The 15,047-nt window shown below is 30.6% G+C and overlaps 1 protein-coding gene across 4 annotated transcripts; it reads left to right on the plus strand.

Annotated features, from left to right (window-relative positions):
• Positions 1-1,119: 1,119 nt before the first annotated feature.
• Positions 1,120-6,490, plus strand: LOC115697409 (protein ALTERED PHOSPHATE STARVATION RESPONSE 1). 4 transcript variants are annotated; one of them, XM_061119002.1, is made up of 7 exons: positions 1,120-1,267; positions 2,107-2,219; positions 2,515-3,280; positions 3,526-3,695; positions 4,368-4,591; positions 4,930-5,260; positions 5,678-6,490. In XM_061119002.1, the coding sequence occupies exons 3-7, from the start codon at positions 2,527-2,529 to the stop codon at positions 6,128-6,130; spliced, it is 1,932 nt and encodes a 643-aa protein (XP_060974985.1). In that variant the 5' UTR covers positions 1,120-1,267; positions 2,107-2,219; positions 2,515-2,526; the 3' UTR covers positions 6,131-6,490. The 4 variants fall into 4 exon arrangements, with proteins under 4 accessions (XP_060974985.1, XP_060974986.1, XP_030480260.1 ...); XM_061119003.1 differs by lacking the exon at positions 1,120-1,267 and adding an exon at positions 1,368-1,504 and having other exon boundaries at positions 2,500-3,280; XM_030624400.2 differs by lacking the exon at positions 1,120-1,267 and adding an exon at positions 1,368-1,504.
• The last annotated feature ends 8,557 nt before the right edge of the window (positions 6,491-15,047 follow it).

The following is a 15,047-nucleotide window of genomic DNA, read 5'->3' on the forward strand; positions in this document are numbered from 1 at the left end:
TGTTCGGGTTAGCATGAATGCCCAAACAACTACTAAAGGTAGAAAAAGCTTCTTTGATGACCCGAACGACTTTATCTGTCCCCTTACAAAACAAGATCAGATCATCAGCAAAGTAAAGACTAACCATCTTTAAGAATTTACACATCGGATGATATTTGAAATTCGAACCACCACCAGTAGCAAAAAGTAATAACCGAGTAAGATATTCCATTACCAACACAAAAAGCAAAAGAGAAATGGGATCCCCTTACCTTAAACCCTTTTTTCCTTGAAATCTCCCTTGCACAGGACCATTAAGAACTAAAGAGTAGGTAGACCCTCTTAGGCACATCATGATCCAATTAATAAACCTAGTAGTGAAGAGGTAACAATTTAGGAACTCTTAAGAAATCACAGTCTAGTGTGTCATAAACCTTGCTCAAATCAACCTTCATTTCATAAATACCCTTTGTTCTATGTTTATTTACAATTTTATACCTTAAGGTTTTTATTTACAAAAATAAACTTGTAAAATTTTAAAACTATAAAAATACACTTTGCTTAGCAGAAAGTAAAAAATAACTAAAAACAAAAAATCAACTTCACAATAATTATAAATCAACTATAAATTATAAAATAATTAAAAATAATCAAAAAACAACCATATGACAACTATAAATAAATTATAAAATAACTGGAAAAATGATTTATTATTTTATTTAAGCGGTATTTTTATAAATAAAAAAATTTAAAGTATAAAAATGAAAAAAATTTCGTATTGAAATATTTTTGTAATTATTTTAAATTTTGGTCCTAAATTTTTCTAAAAGTTATGTATCTTTCATAAGTCTACGGGCTTACTCTATAACAACTTATAGATTATGCTGAATGAACTCATGCTAAAATTGAGAAAGATACATTTAATGTAGAATTATTTATGAGGGCTAACATAGACTCAATCAAACATTTATTGCTTTTCATAAAGGGACTTTTCTTACTTTTATTTATTAGGAGTGTAGTGTGTAACAATTTCAACTCAGCATGAATACACCCTAATTATTACGAGTATTATTATCTGTCCTCTAATGAGTGACTGACCAAAGGCTACAGATCACAGATGTAAAAAGATACAAGAAAATATACTAAATACAAAGCTGTTATGTGGTGCTTGCATGTATGTGTGCCACCACTATTACATAGCCTAAGTCTCTTCATTATTTATTAGTCATAAAAAAGAGTTTTTTTATTATATAGAAAGGCAAAGAAAAAGAAGAAAGTGGAAAGAAAGGTACAACACAGCAAACTAGTTTTATTTCTTTGCAGCTTTTCTATTTTATTTTGTATTCTTTTTAAATTGCTAAAATGCGCCTTATTGGTCATGATAAAATGCGCCAGCCAGTACCCCTCCTCATCTCAGCATATATTGACTCTTTAATGGTGTACTAGCTTAAGCAAAACATGCTTTAAGTTTCTTAGTTAAGAAGTAATATAAAATATATAATGTTCCAATCCAACAGCCAATAAAGTAAGTAATAATGTGATAATGTTGGTCTTTTTTATTTTATTTATTTTTCCTTAACAAAGGTTGTAAAATACAGTAAGAGGATTCTTTCTCTGTCATATGACTATATAAATAATGTAATGTAATGTAATGGGTATGTGTTAAAATGTACTACTTTAGTCTTTGGATGCTTCTTTCCCTATTGGGTCTCGAGTCTTGAGCTTGAGCTTTTTTTAAGTACCTTTTTTCTGGGTTTTTGGTGTTCATTATTTTCTTTTATAAAAAATATGTAAAAGGGTTTAAAAGATTGAGATAAAAACAGGGTTTTGTGGGGTTTTCTTCTCTTAAAGATTTGAGCTTTGAAACAAAAAGGAAAAATCTCATCTTTAATGTAGTACTACCAGTTCTTACCTGTTCTCTGACAGTTTCTAATTTAGGACCACTGCTTTCTTTGTCTTTTTGTTATCCTAAAGCTAAAAACTTCATAGAATCCTCTTAGTGACCTGATGTTGACTTTGAGCTTTTGGTTTGAAATTTAAAAATGCTATCTTTGAGCTTTGTTTGTGGGCTTTAGAGATTCTGAAAACTGTGTTCTTTGTTGATCTTCACTTTGGAGCCTGCCTCAGATTTTAGACTGTGAGCTCTTCTCTCATGCATGATTTGGAGGGTAAGGTCTGGGTTTGATTATCCCTTTTGGAGGAAAAGACCCATTTCATTTGGAACTTCTTCAGCATCATTGGTATGTTTCTTCTTAATATACTGGATTTATTTGTTTTCTTTGAAGTCCTTAAGTAACAATAGGAGATCATCAAAAGTTGAGTTAGTGGGAGTTGAAATCTTAAGGCAGTAGTTTTTTGGGGACATTTTGGTTTTTGATCAAAGAATTGAAGATGAAAGACTACATTTAAGAAGATTGCTTTTAGCACTGTTTTCTCCTGATATGATGATAGTCATTTATGCTTAATATTCATTGTTATTTGAGTAAGAGTTTGGTGTTGGTATTGACCTTACTTGGATAGTGGTAATCAAAATAGGTTTAAGCCAAAATGGGCTGTGCTGCCTCTAGATTTGACAAGGATGAGAGGGTTCAGATTTGCAAGCAGAGAAAGAGGTTAATGAAACAGTTAGTGGGGTTTAGAGGAGAATTTGCAGATGCCCAATTAGCTTATTTGAAAGCATTGAAGAATACTGGTGTAACCCTGAGACAATTCACTGAATCCGAATTATTAGAGTTTGAAAATAGTACAACTGAAGGTACCACCGAACGCCTTGTATTGCCACCCTCACCACCTCCGCCACCACCCCCACCCCCGCCATTGGAAGAGACTGATGAAGAGGAAATTAAAAAGAGTGAGTATGATGGCCTACAATTTCCTCCAATTATAAGCTCGTCGTTGGAATGGGACCCTTTTCGCTCTACTACACCATGTTATTGGGAAAACGAAGGAATGATGGAGCCAGTGGATGAGGAGAACTGGGCAGAGACTAAGACAGATTTCGAGGAAGAAGAGTCAGAAGAGAAAGCTTCTACTACAGATGTTGTTGCTACTGAAACACTTTCTAATAAGCTACAAAACGCAGGGTCTGTCGATGATAATTCATCTACAACGAGCTGGTGTGATAAAGACAATGCAGATGGCACTGCAGTATTTTTTAGGGGCAAGAAGTCATTGGAGGCTTTAGCTAAGGAATTGGATGACTATTTCTTGAAAGCATCAGCTGGTGTAAAAGAAATCACTGTTCTTATGGACATAAATGGAAGTGATATGTTTCTTCCCCACAGTTTCAGAGAGAACAAGAGTAAATTCAACATCCTTTTATCAATCTCATTGAAATTTTTGTTCTATTCTTATATGCTAGAACACTTGATAATTAGATTATGCTCTTTGCTTTTGTTATAGCCTATGTCTGTATTTTCTAGATAGCTATTGGTTTCAAAATTGGCTTCTTTATCAATCTTGTATATTCAAATTTCTTTATATGCTGAAGCAACAATATAGAGTAACTTTCTTTTGTTTGCATTACTAACTACTGGTTCTTTACAGGGAAAGGTACCAATCCTGCAAAGGTCTTTAGTGGATTGTCATGGAGTCGGTCATCAAGGTCACTTACCGAAGATTCTGTTGATTCTAGTGAACCATGCAGGCCTGGAGCTCATTGTGTTACACTTAAAAAGTTATGCGACGAGGAACAAAAACTTTACAAGGCGGTGAAGGTATAGAGTCCATGAAAACATGCATTTTTTAATTAAAAAGCTAACTGTTATATGATACTGATCACGATTATATAACCCGTGTTCATCAACCCTAGATTGCCAATCCTGGGCTAGAAATATTGGCAACTAAAATATGCATATGACCCTATGATATTTCACAAAACAATAAAAACATTTTGAGTTTCAATCTCTATGTAATTGTGGAGAATCGAATTTGTCATGGTCACGAAGTGTTACCTCATTGTAAGTTGAATGAAATATGTATGTATTTAATAAGGACAAATACTTTCCCTATCTTTTGAAACTTTATAAGTTATTTGTTCTTATATCAATGTATGTATGTAGTTTTCAATATTCTGGCTTTAATGTATGTTTACTAATGAAAATACAGCTTAATGATTATCCTATTTTAGTCCCCATAGGCATATGTAAGAAGTCTCTTGTAGTGTTTTAATATTTGGTAAGCTTCTAAATCAAAACTTGGTTAAGTAAATATATATATATATATATATTTACAGTTTATATTCTCTTGCGTTGATGTTTATACATTTCAATTGAATTGTTTATATGCATTAAAAAGTTTGCTTTTGATGACCACTCTCTTCTTTTTAGAGTCTTCTTTTTCCAGAAGTTGTTTCTCATGGATATAATCATTTTATTATACATGTGTAGGAGGAAGTGAAAACAAAATTAGAGCTTGAAAAGAAATCCTTATTACTACAAAAACAAGAGGCAGAAAACCATGATTGGGAAAAGACAGATAAAACTCGACAGAGCGTTGGGAGTCTGGAGGCTATTGTCTCGCAACTCCAAGAGATAATAAGAACGGCTTGTTCTTCTATATTGCAACTCATTGACGAGAATTTGTATCCTCAGTTGATTGCAATAACTTCCGGGTAAACTTTATGAAAATTACAATATCTATTTTGTGTGGTCTTATTTGAACCCTTAAAGTGGTGTTTGCAATGTGATTTGTGAAGCTATTTTTAACAAAAACCGCAGTGTAAAGTTCTTATCGAGAAAGAAAAGTATTTCCCTCCATTTCAGTCTTTTAATCCTCCTGATAATTTATAAGAAAGGTTCAGTGTTTTTGGCTCAGCATAATATTTATAATTTCATACTAAAACTAGTGGAGCAATAGGCTCGAAATTGCATGGAAAATCATGCACAAAGTCTCTGTCTTGAAACTCAATCTACCTTGTGTCCTCACATAGTTGAATAAATCATTTTGTAGGTTGTTGCAGATGTGGAGAACAATGTACGAGAGTCACGAAGCTCAGTACCGTAAATCACAGCTATTGATGCATTTAGGGGACAATCAAAAAATGGATCCAAGTACTGCTAACCATCGCCAAGCTGCAGTTCAGCTTGAAACTGAGGTCAGTTGTTGGTATAACAGCTTTTGCAGAGTTGTAAACTCTCAACGAGAGTATGTGAGAACTCTCTTTAGGTGGATCAAACTTGTTGATAATCTCGTAGATGAGGATCGAAGGAGTCTTCACTTGTCTGCAGTTCAAAGCTTATGTGATCAATGGCAGCTCGCACTAGACAAATTGCCTGATAAGGTACTTATCGTTTCACTACTGAGTTTCTCGAAAGCTTATATTATCCTACAAAAACATAATCTAATGCCTTAGCAGTTGAAGTTACAAAATGAGTAACACTATCACTTCTGCTAAATTAATAAATAGTTATCAATAGAAGAGAAACTATTTCGATAAATACCTTCACTTGTTGCGTACACACAAGATTTTTATGTTTGGAACTAATATATTTTTCTCAATGTTGAAACTGTAAAAATTTGATTTTATCTGACATAGTTGCTAAGATCAGTACTTTTGATGATCATTGCTCCCACACAAGTATATTGCTAATATGGTCTCTCTTGAAGCTTTTAAGTTTTAATTTTGATAATTTGTTTAGTCTCCTTTGGTGTTTTTATTTGAGATTTCATCGCCGTTGTTGCCTTGTCATTTTTTCAGGCAGCCTCGGAGGCCATTAAGGGTCTTTGCTCAGCTATCCACTCGATAGTCGTCCAACAAGTAGAGGAGCACAATTTGCAAAGAAAATATGAAAAAATAGACCGAAGAGTTCAGAAGGAAATGGACTCGCGGGATGAGTTATTGAGCAAACTTCAGGGTAGCTTCGAGGGCGAAGACATGCTTTCCGATTTGAGCCCCAAACATCCTTTGACACTAAAGGATGCCAAAATAGCAGCCTTACAGAAACAATTGGAAATTGAAAAGACTCAATATCAAAATTCTGTGCAGGCAACCAAAGCCATGACTTTAAACAATCTGAAAACAAGTCTCCCCAATGTGTTCAAAACACTCGTGGATTTCTCCGGGGCCAATGTTGAGGCTATCGAGGCTTGTTTAAGCTATACTAAACCAGAAGATACCTGTGAAGCTGAATTGGAAAGCACTCAAAATTGAACCTTGAGAAAATGCTGATCCTGGTGTTTAGGGATGCAACAAGTTTTGTTTTTGGTGATATGGAAAATGTAGGATCTTATATCTGTTGAGTTGTTCATAACTAATCTTGTTAATCTTGATTTTACTTTACACTTCTTCTAGGTCACAGTTCTGTGCTTGGGGTTTTTTTATTCTTCTTTTGTTGAGAAACTTTTTATGTTTCAACAATGTCTAGCCAAAGTTATTGTTCAGAATATGTTGAACCAAGCTCTTATGTAGTGGATAATATAAGATATGTATAGGAAAACATGAAAATGCATTTGGTGTATTATGAAGTGAATGCAAATTAAAGATTGAGTATAAAACTTTAATATTGATCAAGAATTGTGTATAATTGGGGCAAGATCAAATGAGTACACTTATACAATATACGTATAATGTCACTAAAGTCCTACGTGGTTAGAAATAGAAAAGATCATGAATACATAGGGACAGAAGCTTTTTGGGAAAGTGTTCAAAAATAAAACCGTGAGGGTTTAGATCTAAAGCAGATAATATTAGATTTCTAACATTGTTTCTTTCTGTCGTAGAGTAATAATAAGATTTGAGTCTAGATCTCATTCAGGTGTTGGATTCTTCACAATCCTTCACACTATGATTGAGTGAGTACTTGACTTGATATGAGTGGGCATTGTACTCTATCAATAAAAGCTTGAATTTGATGAAGAACAATAGAAGGGGATTTCGAAATACAAAGGGAGGAGCTCTCATTTATTAGTTGTCTGACAAATAATAAAAACTAGATTCAGATAAATGGATGAGAATAAGAATTATCTTATTCCTTTTATAGTATTTCAACTAGGGTTTGGATTAAAAGTAAATGGCCCCAAATCATAGGAGTATGTTAGTTTATGTCATCTTTTCAAAAAAATATAGTAAATGGCCCTAAATCATAAGACTATGTTAGTAAATGTCCTTATTTCAATTTTTTTTTTTTTTTTTTTAAGAATTACAAGCAAATTATTTAAACATTATGGTATATCTATATTAGTTTTGTTAAAATCTTTTTTATTTTAAAGTTATGTCAATTTTTTTAATTTTTTATGAGTTGTTTTGGGTTGTTGGTATATAGATTTTGTTGTACGGTATATTTCTATTTTGTTGTATGGTATATTATTATTCTTAGATGATATTTAATTTTTATTATGATATGTATAATAGTGGTATATAATTTTATTAGCATAATAAAAATATTTTAATGTATGTATATAATTTTATTGCTATGCTACATATATTTAATTATTATTTTTATATTTTTTGATTGTATGATTATTTATTTTAAATAATATTTTATTAGTTTTTATTTTATTATATACAATGGTCATGGTATATATATTTTAATTGTGGTATATAATTTGGTTAGCATAGTATACATACATATATATATATATGTATTAGTAATCTATATTTTTATTATTATTATTTTTGTATATATATTTTGGTGTATGGTATATGTATTTTTTGTTATACGGTATATAATTTTTTTTAAATAATATTTAAGTTTTATTTTCTATTGTACTTTTGTTGACATGATATATAATTTTATTAGCATCCTATATATTTTTATTTTTATTTGTTGTTATTATTATATATATTTTTATTGTAAGGTATATATTTTATGCTATATAGTATATAAGTTTTATTGTATAGTATATCATTTTATTTTAGATAATGCATGTTTAGTTTTTATTTTAGTATACATAAAGGTGATACATAATTTTGTTAATATGATATATACAATTTTTTTTAATAATATTATATTATTTTGTTTTATTTTTTATTGTAGGTATATACGTTTTATTGTATGGTATATGATTTTTGTTGTCTATAATATATTATTTATATTTAATATGATATTTAGTTTCTATTTTATTGTATATAAATTTTTTGGTATGTATTCATATTTTAATGGTGATATATATAATTTTGTTAGCATGATATATATATTTTTTGAGTATTAATTTAGTATTGTTATAATTTCTTTATGGTATATAATTTTATTACTACGGTATATTAATTTTCTGTACTACGATATATCTAATACAGGTGTATATATTTAAATGATCTAATATATTTATTTATTTTTGTTACAATATAATAATATGCAATACTAAAAAAAATTATGTAATTTAATTTTGTTATTATATATATTTTTTAAAAAAATATGTGATAAATCTATTTTTATAATTTTTATTAGTTAATTTATTAGATTTGGCTATTTTCTTAATTTTTTTAAAAAGTGGACATTTACTAACTTAGTTACCAAATTTAGGGCCATTTTGCATCTCAACCATAAATAAAGAAAGATAAAATAATAGCAAATTAATACTTAAGTGGCCAGCCATAGCACTGGGCCTCACTAGTTACAGTTTTGCCATTTTATTTACTATTTATCTTTTCTTTCACTAATGCCATATTTTCTAATTTCAATCCTATAAATATCAAAAATATTTATTTAATAATTATAATTAAATATCAAATAAAATTATCTTTTATCTTATTTATTAATTATACCTTACAAAGTCTCTTAATTAACAAATAAATCCTAAAATCTCTTTTCTTCACAATTAAGTCATTGCTTAGTAAAAATTCATAAATAAGACATAATCTAATTTTAGAATTATAATTGATTAATAAAAACTAATTAATTGAGTCTACAAGCAGTGTTATCTCAACTAGTCTGGGGACCGTGGGTCTATATAATCAAGCTTCCAATAAGTAGTTCTAAAATTTACTAAGTAAATTCTCTAACTTATTAATTTCTCCTGATTCCACTATAGATTTGGAATTGCACTCTTAATTATATAGAACGCTCTATATGTTCCAAGATATAATACGCTATTAATTATCCATTGTTATAATCTAAATAGTCAAAGATCCTCTGAAGATGATCTACATCGAGCAGGGACAAATTTACCGTTTTATCCTTAAAACACTTAGCTACCTATAAATGATATTTCAGTAAACTAATATAATTACTGAAATGAGATCTTTATCATTTATCTTTATTAAGCCAAGTTTTAAGAAAATCATCATTTCACTTCTAAATACTTATAGAAGCTATAAATTCTATATCTATGATTAGCGCTCTCACTCAATTGCACTACCATGGTCCCAAGATGTAAGTATGGGACCGATCTATTGGCCAACTTTAATGAACAACTCTAAGAACATAAATAATATAGTTGAGATCGAACCTAACTATATCAGGATTAAGATCTATACACTTAGATCAACTAGGTGATATTGACTTAGATAGATATTACGATAAGTTTATGATATCTTATCTAATGTCAATATTGGTCTAGTCTGATGCATACTCTATACATTCGATACTAGCATACTATGCCAATACCCTAGAAAGGACATAACACTTATCCAAGATGTAAGTGTACTTTATCACTGATTATCATGTTAGAATAAATCTAGTGGACCGACAAATTATGGGACAAAACTTTTGTACATATAATCATGATTATATTCTACTGTGTTGACAACACTATAATCATGCATAACTATATGTTCTAGGCTTAATAGAATTTATACATTAAACTTATAATTATGAAATAAATCATGTGAACCATACAACATAAAATAATTTATGATCTTTTATTAATTAGTAAATCTAATTATATTAAAATAGGTTTTATTTAGGGCATAAAATCCTAACAAACTCCCACTTGCACTAATATAAAACTAAAAGTGCATTTCAAATCATCTCAACACCTTGATGTCCACATCAAGTGTAGTATGTAGTATTATCTTTGTAATAGGATCTGATAGGTTGTATTTACTACAAACTTCTCCACCATTACATTTTCTTAGTCACAAAATCCTTGATATTGTGAAATTCCTCTTTATATGTTTACTCATATTAGGATACTGGATTCTTTACTGTTTGGCAACTATTTCTGTGTTAGTTAGGAAGCAACACTAGTAGTTAATCCATGACTGGAATAACGCCAAAAACTGTATAGAACTTTCTTCCTGGCCACTTTAACATTCAATCTCACTGGTAGAGATAGAGACTTCAGATAGGTTTCTACACTTCTCTAAAAATCACTGCTCCACCCCTAGAGTAATCACCATCTCATAATTAGACTTTCTAGCATTAACACAAGTCTAGAAAATTGATTTGGTGTAGTTTAAGAGTATTAAAATTCTACCATTATCGACTAACATATAGTTCCTCTTTTGATCTTAAGATAATGTTCCTTTTCCTAGATTAAACTAATACTTACTCATAACTTCCACTCAACAGCAAGTGTCTGGTCTAATGCATATACCAGAGCATACATGAGACATCTTACTGTTGATTTTTAAAGAATTCTTTCCATGGCCTTTATCTTTTCTGGAATGGTTAAAACTGTTCCTTAGATAAATAAATTCTATGTCTACGAGTCAAAAGACTTCCTATAGTGTTAGCCATTAAAAAAAATTATTCAACATCTTGCTAAAGTAAGTTGCTTGCACTTGAGTAAATAAATTACCAGGTATACCATAAGCCATATGTTTAAATAATCTCAAACCTATGATACTAGGCTCAAGAAGTTTTGTTAAGTCCATTGTAATAGAAAACTTTTTGGTTACTCCATGTGAATGGTTTTAACCACAGTTCTCTTGACTTTGCTTCTTAGTTCCATATTTTGACTATCCATTACTTGTTTAAACTGACAATGGATTTCTATCACAAGTGTCTTCCAAGTCATAACAGGGTGGGTTCTTTAAAACTCTCCCACTACGATGACGTACCATGACTTTTTGTGTAAGAACATTAATAGTATGTCCTCATCGATTGTGTCAATACAATAGAGGAAGTGGGACCATCTTATATAGGATAAGATGATAGAACACTTTGGAATTGAAAATATCTCCTCTACTTTGCTACTTTGCTTTCAAATTTAGTCATATTCTTATTTGTTGAAACAAATACTTTCTTATCTTAATGACCACATGATAGTCCACTCCTAATCACATTAGAATAGCTATCAAAAATACAAACTTAAGTTAATAGTTCTAGCTTTTCTTAAGTTCATGATCAGGACATCCATGAATCTAGTAATGGTGTGTACTAAGTATATAACAATTCCATCATTCTGAAGTGTTTCCTATCTCTAGAGTATTTCCCTGGAAGGACTTAGGCAACTGCTAGTAACTAATCATAAACCTTTCACTTTCATCAATATGCAATCCAAATTTCTTAGGAGGTAAGTTTGGATACAATTCGAAGTTCAATTTAATGATCTTTAAACTTCATAACCAATATTTCTCTACCCCTATCAGCTCGCACGATCTTTAACCACTTACCTTAATGGTTTTCACCATTGCTAGAAATTCATGAAATTTCTCAAAAATTTCAAATTTCTTTGCATAAGGTAAATATCTAGAGTGGTCGTTTGAAGAATTTAATGATAAGTCATATTCACCTCTGAATGTATATCCATATTTTCGAATACAGATGATCCTACTTCCAAGTGGATAATGGTATATTTTCTCTTTGTAGAGATTGATCTTGTCAAATCCACTATGAACAAGATACACATGCCATAATTAATATATTATTGTAGTTATGGTCTTTTGATGACTTAGGTCTAGTTATAACAAAGAGTTCTTAGAATAGTTCAAGTAGATTTGGTCACAGAATACAAAACTCATATTTCATACATTAACATACAATTTGGATTCATTATTAGAAAAATGGATATTAAACTTGTGAAAGTTGTACAATAATGTTCAATGTATTTTAAATTTAAATTTTTATTTGGATTCTTAAATTTAAAGTCAAAGACTTAAATTTATACCAAATATTTTTGAGTAATTATTCTTTCTTGGACCACCACTACTATTGAAAAATTGTATTTTTACAAATACCAAAATATCAGTAAAAATACAACTGTCACAATCTGCAGCAGCAGAATGTAATTCTGTCACTGCAGAACACAGTTTTGCGAAAACAAACCAGTTTTAGAAATAAAAATTCAGCAAAAAATAAATCACTTGACACAAGAGAACTATATGTGGTATCAGTGTTATTTCAAACATTCCTAGTCCAATGGGCCACGCCCAGAGAATGAAATCAATTAGTAAAGTATCAAAGATTAGAAAAGCAATTATCTTAAATAAATTTAGACTCCTTCTAGTGATTTGCGGCAACCCTTTATAATCCACCTTGCTAATCTGATCTTTGAAACACACCAAGTAGTAAACTCCCTTCAGCTATTGATGTGTGCTTACTGCCTCCTGAAGTAAGGCTTAAATAAATCTTCTCCTGAAGATATATGGTCACTTTCTCCCAAAATGAGACTTGGAAAAGTCTTCTCCCGAAGATCCACGCTTGTTCAAAGCTTCTCTATAACCTATTCTATGAATAGTATGAGATCATAATAAGAAAACAAAAACCTAGTTGAACACTCTAGGTTTTTACAAATGAACACTCCCCTCACAAATAAAAATATGCAAAACTAAAAAAACTAGAAGAGGTGAATCGATTGGCTGCTCTCTAGGTTCTATCTATAGAACATAGCAAGCCTAAAGACAGTCACAAAATTAATTACACAGTTGTACAAACTTTCCTAAAAAAATCTTGTTTTACAGCAGCAGAATCGGGTTTTTGCAGTAACAAATTAGACCAGAAAGGAACCTTGCCAAATAGGTGCCCGATCATGAACATGGACTTCATACCTGCCAAAAACAGTGTGCTTGATCTGATCTTATCAAGACACAATCGAAAGCATTAAAGAGAAAGAGCAAGGTCAAAGTTTCCAAATAAAACCAACTTTCCATAAGAGAATTTCTTCTCATACAAGAAGTTTCCAAAAGAAGAAATGGACAGCTGAAAAAGAATTCTTTCCTTTGAAAGAAGAGAGCGATAAAAATACAAAATCAAAGTGAATTAAATAGTTTAATAGCACACGAAAAATACATATTAAATAAAAAATATTTTGACACCTAAATTGTCAAAAAAATGACTTTGCAATCTCTCTCGTTGGTACTTAAGATAATCAAAATATTTTTAACTAATATGCACATGCAAAACAAAGTTGGCAAAAACAAACAATTAAACTACCCTTGAGAAATACATCATTAAACTAAAATAGTATGCTAACTTTAAACTAAAGTTCAACATAAACACCAACCTCAACCCCCTGGAAAAAGGATTCCAGAGTTGAGTATACAAACTAAGATTAAAACTATTACTCCCCTATTTGTTTATCTAGAAGGGCCAAAGGAAAAAAATAAAAAAAAAGTCGAACAACAAACACTAGATAGGTTAAAGGAAAGGAAAGAGAATACAAATCTTATGCCCCATAAAGCTTGATCAATGTGGACAATTATTTGGACATTTCTTGCTGAACCTCCTCCATGGTAGCCAAGCGATTATTTATCAAGATGACTTCCTGCACATCTGTCGATGCAAAACTAGAACTTACAGCAGCAACGGTTGGAAGTGCACTAATAGAAATCTTAGACGCTTAGGAAAAGCTCCATCAAAGTAATCTGAAGGTTGAAAAATGGTTCCAGTGAGGGGAGGCTCAAGAGTCTCATTTGAATAGGCCACATTCTTTTGAGAAGAAAGAACTTTATAGATTAAGATAGGAAAAATAAGCTTGTGGCTACATTTTTTACCTCTACGGAAAGAAATAATTTGTTCCATGATTAGTGAAGCCAAATTAATGTTTTCTCCTGTAGTGATTTGAAAGAGAAGATAGGCCAAGTCTTGAGACACCATAGTCTTGGGCAATTGGGTGTTCCTTACAGATTTTCGAGCAAGGGATTTGGGTGTGCTCTCTTGCTAAAAGTAGGAGTTGAAGATAGTTAGGATATCTATAAAAATATTTAGGTTAATTTCAAATTTATTATTATTTAATTTATCATATAAGATAATTTTAATATAATACTTTAAATTAAAAAGATAATGATATCTTTTAATTTAAAATAAATCCAATACTAAAATATCTAATCTCATTATTAAATAATTTTTAAATTTAAGAAATTAACAAAATTTTAAAATCTAACTATAATTTAAATATAAAATAACCAATTTTAAATTCAAACTTCAAAATATGAGAAATTAATAATAAACTATTAAATAATTAAATATTATTAATTTCAAAATTTAATATTTAAGTTTAAATGTTAAAAATAATATTTTGTACAGATATTTAGTGATTTTGAAATAGAAAAAATCAAAATTTGGTGGAAAATTTACCAAAAAAATTGATTTTTGAGTGAAAATCATCTTGGCTGCACACAACCTATACACGCGCGTGGATGGGAGAGTTGTAACCTCCTTGATCGAGAATTCTCGGTCAGCTACAAGGTTTGTGTGCGTGCGTATGCAGCATCTGGGCGAGGCTCCGTGTCTGAATCCAGGCGTGACCGAGTTTCAGACAGGCGTTTTGTCAGAGGTTATGCGCGCGGGGGGTTACCTTCTCCGAGGGTCTTGGTGCGCATGAGCACCACCCTCGACACACAATGGATCCAGATTTCAAATCACCATATCTCTCTCATTTTTAATCAGAATCGAGTTCCGTAAAAATCAAACTTGCTTAATTTTTCACAAGGAATCCAAATAAAATATTTTCAGAACAAAAATAAAATTATTTTTCATGGAAAAATTTGTAATTCACAAACATTCATCAATTCACACATAAACTAACATGAACACATCCAAATCAACAAAATTATAATTTTAAATCCATATTTCATGAAAGTAAATCATTACCATGGCTCTGAGGCCAGTTGTTAGAAATTATTTTGCCAGGATTTAAATTTACTAATATGTATGTTTGATTATTAACTGTAATCTAACACCCTAAATATGAATTTACTAATACCATAAAATAAACACATATAAAGCTTAGAAAACCTTACATTG

The sequence above is a fragment of the Cannabis sativa genome, chromosome 7 (assembly GCF_029168945.1).
Source record: "Cannabis sativa cultivar Pink pepper isolate KNU-18-1 chromosome 7, ASM2916894v1, whole genome shotgun sequence".
Lineage (NCBI taxonomy): Eukaryota > Viridiplantae > Streptophyta > Magnoliopsida > Rosales > Cannabaceae > Cannabis > Cannabis sativa.

Bases quoted from the DNA above. Each gene is read 5' to 3' on its own strand.
- LOC115697409 (XM_061119002.1), top strand. From the start codon at position 2,527: ATGGGCTGTGCTGCCTCTAGATTTGACAAGGATGAGAGGGTTCAGATT. The intron at 4,592-4,929 runs GTAAACTTTATG...ATCATTTTGTAG, and splicing joins TTGATTGCAATAACTTCCGG to GTTGTTGCAGATGTGGAGAA. The intron at 5,261-5,677 runs GTACTTATCGTT...TCATTTTTTCAG, and splicing joins TAGACAAATTGCCTGATAAG to GCAGCCTCGGAGGCCATTAA.